This window comes from Channa argus, chromosome 21, assembly GCF_033026475.1.
Source record: "Channa argus isolate prfri chromosome 21, Channa argus male v1.0, whole genome shotgun sequence".
Taxonomy (NCBI): Eukaryota; Metazoa; Chordata; class Actinopteri; order Anabantiformes; family Channidae; genus Channa; species Channa argus.
The window spans coordinates 6,670,346-6,684,220 of NC_090217.1; the positions used below are offsets into that span (position 1 = coordinate 6,670,346).

General features: G+C 39.0%; 2 protein-coding genes across 5 annotated transcripts; both read left to right on the forward strand.

The window, feature by feature from the left end:
• The first annotated feature begins 1,101 nt into the window (after positions 1–1,101).
• LOC137106922 (bcl-2-like protein 13) lies at positions 1,102–5,927 on the forward strand. Of its 2 annotated transcripts, XM_067490999.1 has the most exons (3): positions 1,107–1,256; positions 2,611–2,747; positions 4,691–5,927. In XM_067490999.1, the coding sequence occupies exon 3, from the start codon at positions 4,862–4,864 to the stop codon at positions 5,603–5,605; it is 744 nt and encodes a 247-aa protein (XP_067347100.1). In that variant the 5' UTR covers positions 1,107–1,256; positions 2,611–2,747; positions 4,691–4,861; the 3' UTR covers positions 5,606–5,927. The 2 variants fall into 2 exon arrangements, with proteins under 2 accessions (XP_067347099.1, XP_067347100.1); XM_067490998.1 differs by lacking the exon at positions 2,611–2,747 and having other exon boundaries at positions 1,102–1,256.
• Positions 5,928–10,843: 4,916 nt separating this feature from the next.
• On the forward strand, positions 10,844–13,777 carry spic (Spi-C transcription factor (Spi-1/PU.1 related)). 3 transcript variants are annotated; one of them, XM_067491145.1, is made up of 5 exons: positions 10,844–10,989; positions 11,149–11,233; positions 11,444–11,571; positions 12,182–12,284; positions 12,364–13,777. In XM_067491145.1, exons 1-5 carry the CDS (start codon positions 10,987–10,989, stop codon positions 12,840–12,842), a joined length of 798 nt encoding a protein of 265 aa, XP_067347246.1. In that variant the 5' UTR covers positions 10,844–10,986; the 3' UTR covers positions 12,843–13,777. The 3 variants fall into 3 exon arrangements, with proteins under 3 accessions (XP_067347246.1, XP_067347244.1, XP_067347247.1); XM_067491143.1 differs by having other exon boundaries at positions 12,179–12,284; positions 12,364–13,774; XM_067491146.1 differs by having other exon boundaries at positions 10,934–11,071; positions 12,179–12,284; positions 12,364–13,774.
• The last annotated feature ends 98 nt before the right edge of the window (positions 13,778–13,875 follow it).

Below are 13,875 nucleotides of genomic sequence, written 5' to 3' on the forward strand. Positions count from 1 at the left end.
ACGGTTGATTTCTAAAAATGTAGCAGAAAAGGCATTGTTTTCTTACTTACTGAGGAAATATTATGTTTGCATATGAAACTGTGTATATGTACACAAAGAGTACATGCTGGTACTGTGCAAGTGCATCTCATAAACAGCGGTGGGATGAAACCAAGTACATAAAATCAACTTCTGCATTGTAGCTTGTGATTTATTTGCACTTTACATGAGTTTACATGCAATTTTGATCTTCTTTTCCATTCCATTACTTCTTTTTCCATTACAGGATTATTGAGTATATATAATAAAAATCAGTATTTCTGATGATAAACGTGAAGAGTTTCGAAAATTTAACAAACCAATAATTAAACCTGAAGCAGCTATTCGATTTATCACTGTAGGCTCTGGGTAAATGTGACGGCCGAGCGTTGGAAAACAAATTGATTAATAATGACCAAAACTACTTGTTGCAGTCTGTCAGCTCCAAGTCAACCAGCTGCTAAAATTAAATGCTGGATTGGTGTTAGTGCATGACAAACGATCTAATGAATAGAGTAAATGAAGACACATCTTTACTGATTCTACATTTACTAGTTATACTTTGACTTTATACTTTATGTTCGATTGAAGATTTAAAACAAAATTCTTTCTTACACTTCAGTACTTTATTGCACTATGTGTTAGTCATCTCATTTTCTAACTGGAGGCCCACTTCTATAAATTCAAATATCCAATTCTACGGTCTTGCCAGCAGAGGGAACTAGAAGTTGGAAAGTTCAGTTTCAGAAATAGCTCTTCTTCCTATTTAACATGCATCTTCCACTCACACTGTGCACACTGTGGACTGCTAATCTGCTGTTTAGACAGTTAGCATACAACAACAATTGTTTACCTGAATGAAACATTCATCTGCTGACCTCTAGTGACCTCTTTGAGATACACACATTAAGTTTGGAATTCTGAGAATTCATGTAATAAACTATCAGTTTTTCACTATTTACTTAAATTATTGAGTTTTTTTTCCTTTGAACGCACCGTACAGCCAAGTGACTCCTCTGCAGCCAACTGTTATGTCATGATTTGGGAGGTGGAGTAAACGGGGGAAAGAGAGAGAGACTTTTGTACAGCTTGTCCATCTTGTTATTCCTGTGCCAGCTGCAGCATGCATGCCTGCCTATCTTTTCTCCTGCCTCGTGTGTGAATACACGTCTCACTTTTATTTACAGCATCTGCCTCCCATCTAGCAACTCACCCAACACTGCACCAGGAGGACACAGGTACGCTGGGATGTCCTTTTTTTATAAGTTTTAGGTAACTCATTCAAGAGTGTGAAAAGATTATAAATAGCTCTTTATTAATTACTGCAATGATCAATATTGTCATTTGATTGTGACACATTTTGTTAAAAGTCTGTTATCGGTAAACATGCTATTGTAAGATGGGTCACTGTGGGTCACTCGGGTATAGCGAAGGGCAAAATCTCACCATACACAAGACAGTTGTGAATGTAAATAAGGCTGGCACCACTTTGACATTGAAAGCTGACCTTTTGTAAATTCTTGTATCACTGTGTCACACTTGCACAGAAGTAAGGCGCTCTATATCCCACTGATCATTCACATCACCATGAGCCTGTTATTGCTGGGATGGGATCAATAGGAATCCAATTACTCAAGTAGGTCATTAAGTAAAGTAGGGTCACAGAGTAGAATTTGTTGATTGGATTCTTTACAGACATGGACACAAAGGAGCCTCTGTGTTTGTGCGCGCGCGTGTGTGTGTGAGTGTGTGAGGGGCGGAACATGCTCGTGTGGTGAAGTTTAATGTTTAATGCATCCGTGTTGCTGGAACTGAACTGAAGTCTGCAAAGGCCACAGGACATGTAGTGCAGGAGAGACAATATGGCAGCTAGTTGGTCATTAAAGCAGTGACGTCTGCGAGACGTTTGTGCCAGCCTGCTCACTCTGGCAGGGGTGGAGTGAGATGTCAAGGATTTCAGTCATCAAAGCATGGAAAAACACAAACCTGACCTGTATTAATCAGGTGATTTAGCCCATAAATATACTGGAAATGTTTATTTACTGCATAATGAGTCTCTTTATTGATTTTGTGCAGCTACTAGCATCAGATTCAGAAGGTTTTACTGTACAAAAGGTTGCTGCATATAAGACACGAAAAGAGGGTTACTTTTCCCCCTGTGAGGCTGAGAACACGTTTTAGCGATAAAATATTAGTGCAATGTAAAGAAAGAATACTAAAGAAATGAAAGTGAAGTCAAAGTAAATGAAGCTTACTTTTCCAAGATTATTACATTTTGCAGTGGCAGTCATAGCACACAGTTTAAGCCCTTTTTAAAGCTACTAAAATTATACATTTTGGTAACAGAGCACAATGTGGAGCCAAGGGGAGGAGGGCAAAAACACAAAATAATCAATATAAAGGAAACAGCACATACAAGATTACAGCCATGTAGCAACACACTGACCCACTTCAAGCCCAGGTGCCACAACTAACAACTGCCACCCCCCCAGTCCCCACTGGCTGCCACCATTAAACACAGAGGGAGCAGTGATTGAGTTTTAAAACATTAAAACCCTTTTTACATTTACTTATTTTGGCTTTTATCCAAAGAAACGTATAAAAGAAGAACACACACCTGGGTTTCAGTTCTACATGGTGACCAGAGGAATCAGTGATCAAACCTGTGATCGCTCCACCTCCTGATCCACTGTTGTGGTTATTAAAGTGGATAATAACCTTGACTTAAGGTAAAAAAATAAAATAAAAACTTAATATAACATAAATTTAAAAATATAAATTCAAAATAACCATTTTACATGCTCTGACATATACAAATCACACTGTGTCCTCCAGCAGTGTCCTTTAAGCTGCTAGATTGAGCAGATCTTTTAAAATATTATAATATAATATACAATATTCTTTTTTAGCTAAAAAGTTCCAAATGACATCTGACTATTAAATTAATCCACTTAATGTGGACAGTATGTGCCTCGTGGAGTAAAGACGCCTACTACACCTCTCCCTAGTACACCTGTTGCTATTTTACATGTTATTATAATTAGAAAAAAACTTTACTCAAAAGCACATATTTAGACATTTAGGCCAGTTAGGAACAACGGAATGAAATTCAAATCCAAACCTTTTGATATACAGCATGTCGTATTCAGACCTTATCTGCATCTGTCACCACTAAATTTAGGCTTGTGATCTTTAAAGCAAATATAAATTTCAGTCACAGATCTCAATATAATCAAAGTAAAAAAATATATATATTGCTACTAGACAGTAGCATGCATACACCATTGTTTATGGCATTTTGTATGATAGTTAAAGTACACATTGACACAGACAGCATGTGAGAAGAGAGCAAAATATTTGAATATGCCCGAGCACCTTCTATTATCTGATCTCACTTTAAAAAGTAATTCACACCATTTAAACATCACATTTTAAAAAACACAAATGCAAAAAGAAACACTAAACCCGCTAACCTGTAAATGTCCACCTTTATTTCTCACAGCAGCTGCTAATCATCACTAATTACAACTTTTTTTTTTTGCTTGACATAATCAGCAAAAAGATTTTCAACTGAATAAGGCTGAGTGTGAATATAACAGATATTTGATCACTGCAGAGGCTGTTAATGATGTTGTTGAGATGATCTGAAACCAGAGAAAACAGTGTGGGGGCTTTTTGCAATTAAAGCTAAAACATGGCTCAAGAGAGTGAAGGTCACCTTGAGGGACTGAATTCAGCCTGGTGCTGGATTCAGTTTTGTCGATATAATCTGAGAATTGCTTTTCCTTTTTTAAGATGTTATTCTGTTGAGATTAAACATCTCAGTACAAGAAAACCCTCACATTTGGTAAGATTTTGAAACAGACCACCGAAATAAGAAATAATGAGTCACTTCCATTCATGTTCCTACTCATGTCATGCAAAACCACTAAAATAGCTTCCACTCTTGGGTGACAGGATGGAGATGTATGCAGTGTCTAAACTTAGTAAGATATGCAGGGCGAGGCTATAGATAGTCACAGGCACTGTAACCCAGAGCACCCAGTGAGCAGCTTTTTCCAATCACAGCCCCGCTGATGAAACAGACGAGTGAAAAAAATCTGTTAATAGACAGGAGCTTGTCATTTTGCACCACATTATGGTTAAATCTACTATGGGATGAATTTTTCAAACCACTGAGGACAAAGTCATGGTTGCAGTCTCCAGAAACGTGCTTTTTAACAGTACCACCAGGTGGCAGCAAAGTGGGGAGTCTTTCAGGTTGCTCAAAAGAAATTCAAACCTTTACACGTTTAAGTTGTCCAAAGATGTACACTGAAATAGGGAAGTTATTCGAAGTGTCTGAGAATTACCTACGTGTTATTCACAATACAAAACAAATGAGTCTGAGATTTTTTTATTTTCATTCAGTGCATGCCTAATTTAATTAGTTTATTGACTCTTCATTTATTCAATTTATTACTTGGTAAAGCTGGATGTCAGTCTCAGTCATTACCAGAAAGACAAGAGTTGAAAGGGGCCTAATCTACCTACTGCCTAATGTGTGCAGAAATCATCACAGTGCATTTTAGGGTTAAAGGGTCAAATTTAGACGACTTGTTGTAGATGTGGTCTAAAGTACTAAAGTACTAGTCATGATATCCCACCGATCTGGACTGTTTTGTCTCTGCAGTAGCCAGCCTTCATTCTGGAGGAAAAGGCAGGTGTTGAGTCTAGCAGGGACGATGGAGGAGGTGGAGAGACTGGATCCATCAGCCCCAGCCCTGCTACTCTCCCTCTAACCCAGGTTGAGAGCCCGAGACCGTGGCAGAGTGAGAGCTTGCTGGCAGAGTCCTGGTCCACAATGGGCGATGCCGACCCCGAGGACACCAAGAGCCTCGACAGCAGTGACGGCGCGGCTCTGGCAGGGGAGGAGAACCACTCTTCCAACTCTGACATGGTCCATCTGGAGCGAGAGGAGGCCGAGATGCTGGAGGAGGCAGAGAAAGAGGCTGCAGAGGAGGAAAAGGTGAAGAGAACAGAGGAAGAGGAGGATGAAGATGATGAGCTGCAAACAAGCGTGTTGAGTGTGTTGGGTGGGGAGAAGGAGCTAGTGGAGCTCAGGGAAGATGAAGAGGACCTTCAGGCTCCAGACACTGAGCTGCCGGTGTCGGCAGAGGAGCGTCATGTGGAGAAGGAGCCTGCAGGGATCAGGCAGGTTCCCCCAGTGACCCTGCCTCCTCTGCCTATCGTCAGGCTGGATCCCCCCTCCACTACATCCACTCCAGTTCCCTCAACAACATCCTCTGAAGTAGAGGAGCTTTATTCTACTCAGGGGCTGCTCCCTCCTTCCATCCTCACACTGATGGCAGCAGAGCCTCCAGTAGAAGAGCTCGAGCAGCATAAATTCTCACAGGTCCCCCTCTCAGATGTGGAGGAACATTCAGTTAAAGAGTCTCCAGCAGCTGTAGAGAAGACAGAGCCACGGTCCACTGTTTCTGAGACTCGCAAACCTCTGAGCTCCACAGGGCTGCTTTGTGGAGGAGCTGCTTTAGTGGCTGTTGTAGGAGTAGTTGCATATGGGGCTGTGGCCTACTGCAGAAAGTAGGGATAACCTCGTCTTTAACTTTTCAACGGGTCTTCTGTGCTTTAAAATTTATTCCAAACGAAATATTCCACCTCCCTGTCTGAATACAGCTTCTACTCTCTGACACTCTTTAAATCAATAATTCTTTAAATTCTCTTTAAAACACTCTTTAAATCAATTATTATTACACATTGGTTCAATTGGGTTTTGTGCTACCTCAGCTCTCAGCAGAGCTTTCTGTGGATTTTCCTGTATTCAATAGATCTCTGAGCAAAGCCAGTAAAATGTAAACCAGGAATGTAAAATCATTCCATAAAATCATAAAGAATCCTGAAACTTGAAATGTCTGTTTGCTGTTTCTTTGTGTGTCTCTTATTACTGAACCAGAAATCAGCTAAACTAAATCAGTTTAGAACCAGCCTCTCTCTGAAGATCTGGCTGCAGTTAAACGTAATCTACTGACACTCAGCAATTAAACATGTGACCTGTGGTTGTGTACTGATTAAACAATTTTCAGCCTGAATGTTTTTGCAATGATTTAAACAGAGGTTGTTTTTTTTTAGTCGGGTTTAATAAATAACTAAGGGGTTACTGTTGGGTTTGAAGCTAAAGTTCTGTCTCATAAAACACGCATTTGTGAAATAGTGAGCCTGTGGTGCCAGTGCAGATGGGTCAAAAAGCTAAAACGGCCTCAGCTTTATCACAGTACAGGCTGGCATCATCCAACAAGCCGCTGCAGTGGCACTGGCTGCACAGACATTACTGAGCGATTTGTAATGTGTGCAGTGTATTTCCAATGTTAACCTTAATTTGTCACAACAAATCATGATGTCAACACCATTTTTTTGAAGTTGCAAAAACCTGTCTCAGTGTGTTTACTGCCCCTGTAACTCTTAGCTGGATTGTATTTGGTTGCCTTATCAATAGCTGCTCTTGTTTGAACCCCTGGCTGTTTTCAGTCTGAAATTCACAGGGCTAGACACGAGATGGTGACGTGTTCCTGAGCATTAATGGTATGAATCCTAGTATTTTACTTCACTCTGCCTACAGAGTCTGCAACTCTGTAATTTAGCTTATCGGGAGTTTATAATGAGCCATTAATACACAGGAAAGATGACTGATCTTTTTAAAGGAGAAATATGGACAATTTGCGATGGATGTTCGGTTTGCTGCAACGTCCTGCCGTCTACTGGTCAGCGAGCACCATTACAATCATTTGTCAAAGAAGATCCTCTTGACACTCACACTGTTTGGACAGAAGGAGTCAAAGGAAAGATTGTTGGTGGCATAAAAAGTAAGATATTTGCTGTCACACATCTGTGAAATAGCAGATGTTATAACCAAATAATAAATAAATAAAACACAATAAGTACTTACTACACCATGAAGTACCAAAGAAAGTGCTAGATTGCTCATGATAAATAAGCTAACTGTGTTGACTGCAAAATATAATTGTAATACATGTTACAATATATGTTAAAAGAGAATGAATGCATGTTAAATGGTCTGACCCACATTTCACTTTAGATCTGATGTTTTCATGCAGCACACAAACACAATCTCATAATGATTACAATTCTGCGGTCAGCATTCAGCCTGGCAGACTAATTATACATCAGTGGCTTTGACACTTCTTGATTTTCATCGAGTACCAGTAAATAAAGAAGAACAATGGCCTTGACTGTGCTGTGGTTAGCCTACCGTTCCCACATCGGGGCCAACATGCACGCAGCTATTGAACTGATAAGGGGAAGGAAAGTGCTTCTTTGTTTGGACAGATAAAGCTGCAGTGTGCCTGCAGACCCAGAAAATATACAGTACCCACAGCAATAAAGATGAATCCGTTTGTCTCTTTTTCCTCCCCAAATCCCTCATATGTGTCCTCAACACACACACACCCCCAAACATATATTAACTGGAAATACTGGCACGTCGCACACCTGCTGTACAAAACAAATACAGAACATAAAAGACAATGGTAATGGAATGTTGGGCTTTCAGAAACTGTTAATACACCGATCAGGCATAACATTATGACCACCTGTGCAGTTTAAGGCAGTCGAATTGAGTCGTCCTAGAGGTGGTTTTGAGTTTGTGTGTGCATTTGAGTTTTAAAATGAAGGAGGTGACCTTTCACCTCAATCATAAACACACAGTAGAATTATCACTGACAATTTCAACCTAAAAACCTTGTAAAAGTAGATTTAATGGCAGAGCAGCTATATTGGATTGCATTAAATTGCACAGGTGGTTACTGATTAATGTTTGATTAATGTTATTTCTGATTGGTGTATGTGTGAAAAACGATTGCTAACATAAATGACATTAACAAAACAATAAAGTGTCTGCATTATAAATACCAGTGAAACAAGAGTTCATTCAATTCAAATTAGACCCTAAAACTTTATTTATACCTGTATATTGTTAACCACAACAGTAGAAACAATCAAGGGAAGTGGTGTTGATAAAAAAATTTGAATATCTGTTAAAAGTAGTAAGTACTGAAGGCAATAAAAGGATCAATTAAAGATTGTTCCACATCGCAATAAATCCTTAATGATGGTAAATGGAACAAAGCTAAAGGTATATTACAGCACATGTACAGACAGACGTTACTTTTAAAGTCATGTGTAGGATCTGTTTATATCTTATACAGAAGAGAGCAGAGTGGGGTCAATTAGAAAATATCAGAACATTATATCATATTAAAGAATTAAAGAAAAATATAATACTGTAGAACACAATTCAATAGAACTCAACATAACATTGAGCTCAATGTGATAGAACAGAACAGAACACGAAAACAAGAATAGAGAGAACATAATAGAACTCAACACGATAGATCACTATCTAGCCATCCACTCTCTGTAACCGCTTCTCCTGTTCAGTGTCATGGGGGGATGGAGCCTATCCCAGCTGTTGCTGGTTTAGAGGTGGGGTACACCCTGGACAGGGTACCCGTCAATCTCAGGAATAGAACACTAAACAATGAAGTAGCTCAACATATTAGAAAACAAAATACAACAGAAGAACAGAATGTCATGGAGCTTAATACAATGTGAATAGAACTGAACATGAAACAATAGAATTTAGTAGAATGGAACTCAACATATAATAAAAACAGAATAAAAAAAAAAAGGAACTCAACGTAATAGAACAGACTCAAATAGAACAGAGCTCAATATGCCACGATAGAATAGATTACAACAGTTAACACAACAGCACAACTGAATGCAACTGAACTGCACACAATAGAACAGAACTGATTCACACATACACACTCTGACCTGATGGATTCAGTACCAACATCGGTGTCTTTACTCTTCATCCTCTGCAGAGCACAAATATTTCAAGCTACGTACGTTTGTTTACAATTGCTGTGGAGACAGTGAAAAGCACATGCTGCCAACTCCAGAGCCCGAATCTGTGATGGGACCAAACTAGTGATCAGAATCAAATGGAAAACAATAGAGCTGAATAGAGTGAACTGTGTGAATCAGCTACTATAGTCCTTCCAGAAAAAGCATGTGTAAGTAAGTTTTTCATCATAAGGAATATAAAACTAATGAAAGAAACTTCAGTGAGAAGCCCCCCCCACTCCAAAAAAAAACAACTTAATGGATCAAACCTCTGTCCCACACAGCAGCACACAGCTGTCAGACTGCAGCTGCAGCCTGACAGGTTGTGGTCTTTAATTTATGGAGTTTCACCTTGAGTGGAAAGAGGGAAAGACAGAGTGGGAGACAGGACAAGGTTTGTGGTTCTTTGTTTTTATCAGCATGCTGCACAGGCAGGAAGCGCACACACACATGCATATTTGCATGCTTGTACACACACCTTTTCTAGCCCCCCATGCCCACACAGACACCAGCACACAATGTGATAATCCGCTGTGGTGTGAGCGTTGCCTTTAAAAAGAAGATGTTGATGTGTAATGATCATGCAGAATAATGCGATGGTGCGAATAAATTCCCATCTCATCACTTGAATGAGCCTGTGAACTGATAATGTCTCTGCTATAATCTGTGCATCTCCATTCTTTGTTTCCATGTTTCCAGCTCAGCATTCAGGCCTGACTGCTGCCAAATTTGAACTGGGCTGAAAGGGGAACTTCAGGAGCAAGTCAGTTGATATTTAAAACTGCACGCTTCAGATAAATTAACTTCTCAAAAACCCTGTGTTTATTTGAAGAGGGGAGGAGGGGGTTGGCTTTGTGGGGAAAAAGGCCTAGGCTGAGTATAACAGTGATGATGACATCATTAACCATTAACCTTTACTGTACAATCATTTATCTCAAGCTGTGTTTATGGCATTTTGCTCAATTGGAAATGCAAATAGCCACAACTTATTCACTTGTGGAGAAAAACTTTGTTTAGTTGTGTGCACAATCGAAATGATAAAAGATAAAGGGCAAAAGGGCTATAAAAGAATAGACAAAAAAGATACTAAATAAGACACAAAGGGTTACGAACGCATACACATTTATGAGAATAAAAAGAAAAATATATATATATATAAAGAAATATGAGAAAATTAAATAAAGGCATTCAATCATTACAGTAGGTGCACATAACCCAGACAAATCCAGAAAAAAAATAGGTAAAGATTTAACAAGAAGAAGATAAATATTACATATTTGTTGTTGGTCATAAATTGTGCAATGCACATAGTGCATTTCAGAATAAAATGTTCTTAGAGCTGTTTTAGGATGCAAATGTGCAAATATAGATGTGTACAACATGTTCAAATGTTAATGGCATGTGGCCTTTAAATTAAAGCAGAATATAGGTTTAATCTATTTTTTGATTATTAGTGACAAATAATTCACGTCTCATTCATTTATTGTAAATTGGTGGTTACCAATTGTTTATGGTTGTTATTAGAGCCCAGCCATCAGCTCGTTTCACACGAACATTTCATGCAAATGTTGCTTAATTCACACAACAAAAACAAAAGCACACAGAGGAAAAAAAAATTTCCAGCAATCTCATTAGCTCAAGTTTGCACTGAGATGCACCGATTAAACATGTGTATGTTAGGAATCTTGCCAAGTATGCAAATCATCAGGTCAGATAGAGAATTGGTGGTATTCCTGGACTGAATGCGCAATAAAAGTGGGTTTTGTTCTTTCCATGGTAGATAGGGATCTTCACCATTAGTGTGATGCTCTGATCTGTCTCTCTAAAAAAGAAGAAGTGTACGATGCCAGTCCATCGTGACAATATCACATTTAAATTGACCAGCCTCTCTAACTATTCACGTGCCTAACTGGTGAACAGGTATTGGAGGTCTGTGTCACATATATATACACCTCTCCAAATACTGTACACCTGCACTAGTGCAGCAGCTTTCAACTTTTAGGACAGAAAAGTGAAAGAAACGACCCACACGAGACACACAAGATGGTGAGTTGTGAGGACTTTTGTTATCTGGAAGATGAAAGCTGAAAATTTTGGTCGCATGTAGTTCTACATTCAATTTTTAAAGGTAAATTAACTTGTAAAAACCAAACATTGAGGTCCTATCTGGTGAAATAAAATCAGATCTTTTGCGTTCCGTGATAGACATGTTTGGACAACGACATGAACCAACAATTCCAGGACGCCATCGACGTAATTGAACAGAATTCAAACAATTCATATTACTCAGGTACAGCTACAATCCTCTTTTGCATAATTTAGTGAAACCATGTATAAATATAGAGGTAACACTTTTGTTGTATTTATTTAATTTCCATTCATTTTCTGTGCTCAATTTAACTTTAAAAGTCTCAGAATTTCCCCTGATTTTCAAGTACAGAAGATTTAGCTTAATGTGTAAGTGATGGGGAGACGATGACAACTCCCTTTTCCTTTTCAGAGTATACATATTATGAAACTCTGGGTTCTCAGCCGCAATCTCTGCAGTATCAGCACCATTGCTGCCTCATCACGCCCCAGTCGGATGTTCCAGCTGCTGTGTACAACACATGGACACACGAAGCAGCTGTGAGTAGTGCTCAGACAAATGATCAGTCATTTTTTTTCACCTTTGGATGTTTCCATGTTGTTCTTTGGTTTCATTTGCCCTGCTCTCAGCCTGACACACCTGAATCATGTCGACTATTGATCCCCACAATACCAAAGCTCTTTGTCTGCACTCACTTTTTGCTGTGATGTCTTGTGACTTTTTTCATGATTTGTCAGTTCTGTGTTCTATAACGATAATGCAATGTTTTGACAGTTTCTAGGACCTCAGCTGGGATCAGTGTGATAACCCAGTCTTGGTCTTTTGTTTGCCTCTTGCTCACTCCGCACTATGACATACGGCACAATACAGCTCCGTCTTTGCAGTGCTTTGTGTTCATGTTTTTGTCACATTCAGAGTGAGCAAAGTGCAGAGCTTGTCTGGATTTACTCTCACTTCATGTTTCTTGCTTAGGCCGCTCTTGTCTCAGTACTTAGCTCCATGTTTTAGTGCAGCTAATGTCACCAGGTCTCGTGTTTATGTATTTTCCGTGCCTCATTGCATGTTTCCCACTTTTTACTTTGTACTTAACCTGTTGTAAGTTCTTTGCCCTTCACATCTTTTTGATTAAGAATATTGGTCTTACAGCAGCAGTCCTGGCCTCAGCCGATCCCTGATGTCTCCCTGGGTCATCCTGTACCAATTGAATCCCCTCATTTCTACTCCATCTTACCACCACCGAGGACCAGCAAAGGTAACAAATATACACATTAGCACTTCCTCTATGTTTTTTTTATTCTCTTCAGTAAAACAGAATCAATATCCCCACACAGGCCGTAAGAAGCTCAGACTTTATGAATACCTTCATGAAGCTCTGAATGACCCCAACATGGGTGACTCAATCCAATGGACGGACAGCAGCAGTGGCACCTTCCACTTCATCTCCAAGAACAAAGAGAAGCTGGCAGAATGCTGGGGCCAGCGCAAGGGCAACCGTAAGACCATGACCTATCAGAAAATGGCAAGAGCTTTGAGGAACTACAGTCGCACCGGTGAGATTATTAAAGTGCGCCGCAAACTCACCTACCAGTTCAACCCAGACATCCTGCACAGGCTGGGCTCCACGCAGGTGTCCCTGCACCTGCCATGCCACACCACACAGGAGGAGGTCCACAGTCAGCAGCAAAGCTCGTCTGAACACAGCTACTGTGGATCTGCAGCGGCAGACTGGCACAGCTGGTATGGACACTACCAGCTGCAGGAAGACTATGACCTGGCCTCCAGCTTCACCTCACACACAACTAAACTGTGAGCTGCATGACGGTCTTTCACAGAGGGAATTTGTACTTTAAAGCTTTAAAGCCTAAGAGGGCTTTGACAGACTTTTGTGCTCTGAATTGCTGGATGCATATTCATTCCCTGCATGTTGTTATATTATAATAACATTATGCATAATACATCACATGTTTATTACATGCAAATGAGACTTTCCCAAAGCGTTGTTTTTAGTTGTTTACTGTAAATTAATTGTAAATACTTTTACAGTGCAAATTATGTAAGTGACTTTGGATAAAAACGCACTGACAAGACTTAAATGTAAATTATGAGAGGAAAATTCGAAAGGAGAAATGTCATTTGAAATTGACAATATCTTTTTGTTTAGTTTTTATTTGGTCCAATGTATTTTGAAAGAAAAAAAACATGCTTGTTTCACCGCTGATTCTGAGACCATCAACATTTTTTAACACATTTTTGACTTAACATCTCTAATTAAAACAGTTTCGCAGTGCATGCACGAATTAAATGGTATATTAAGAAAAGCCTAATTCTAAAAACCTGATAATTAGAGATATTCTAACTATATAGTTTTTGTGGCTGAGTTCTTTATGATACGATTGCTGACACTGACACACTAAATAAAATAAAAATCAATTAAAACAATACTTTCTTGTTTGAGTATATCTAAATTGTCATCTACTTTCTAATTTAGAGCAATTAAAGAAAATACTTTTATACTTGAGTAGGATTTAAGCCAAAAAATTAAATCACAACCATTTCACATGTTGTGTATCTTGAATCTATAATTTGCATGAAAGGGTTGATAATTCTGAGCTATTTTATACAGTAGTGTATTTTTTTCCTTCTCATGTTGCAACAAGCAACTAGTAAGAAGCATTATTAGTAAAAGTATTAAGTCGGTGCACATACTGCAGTATATTTATTGTGTTATGACAATTATTTTTTAGGTTGTCCTTGTTTTAATTTTTAATATGACCAATAAATCAATCTGTGTACTCTCACATGTGCTTGATTTTACTGATGTGATAACAAGCTCGTGTCCTTTG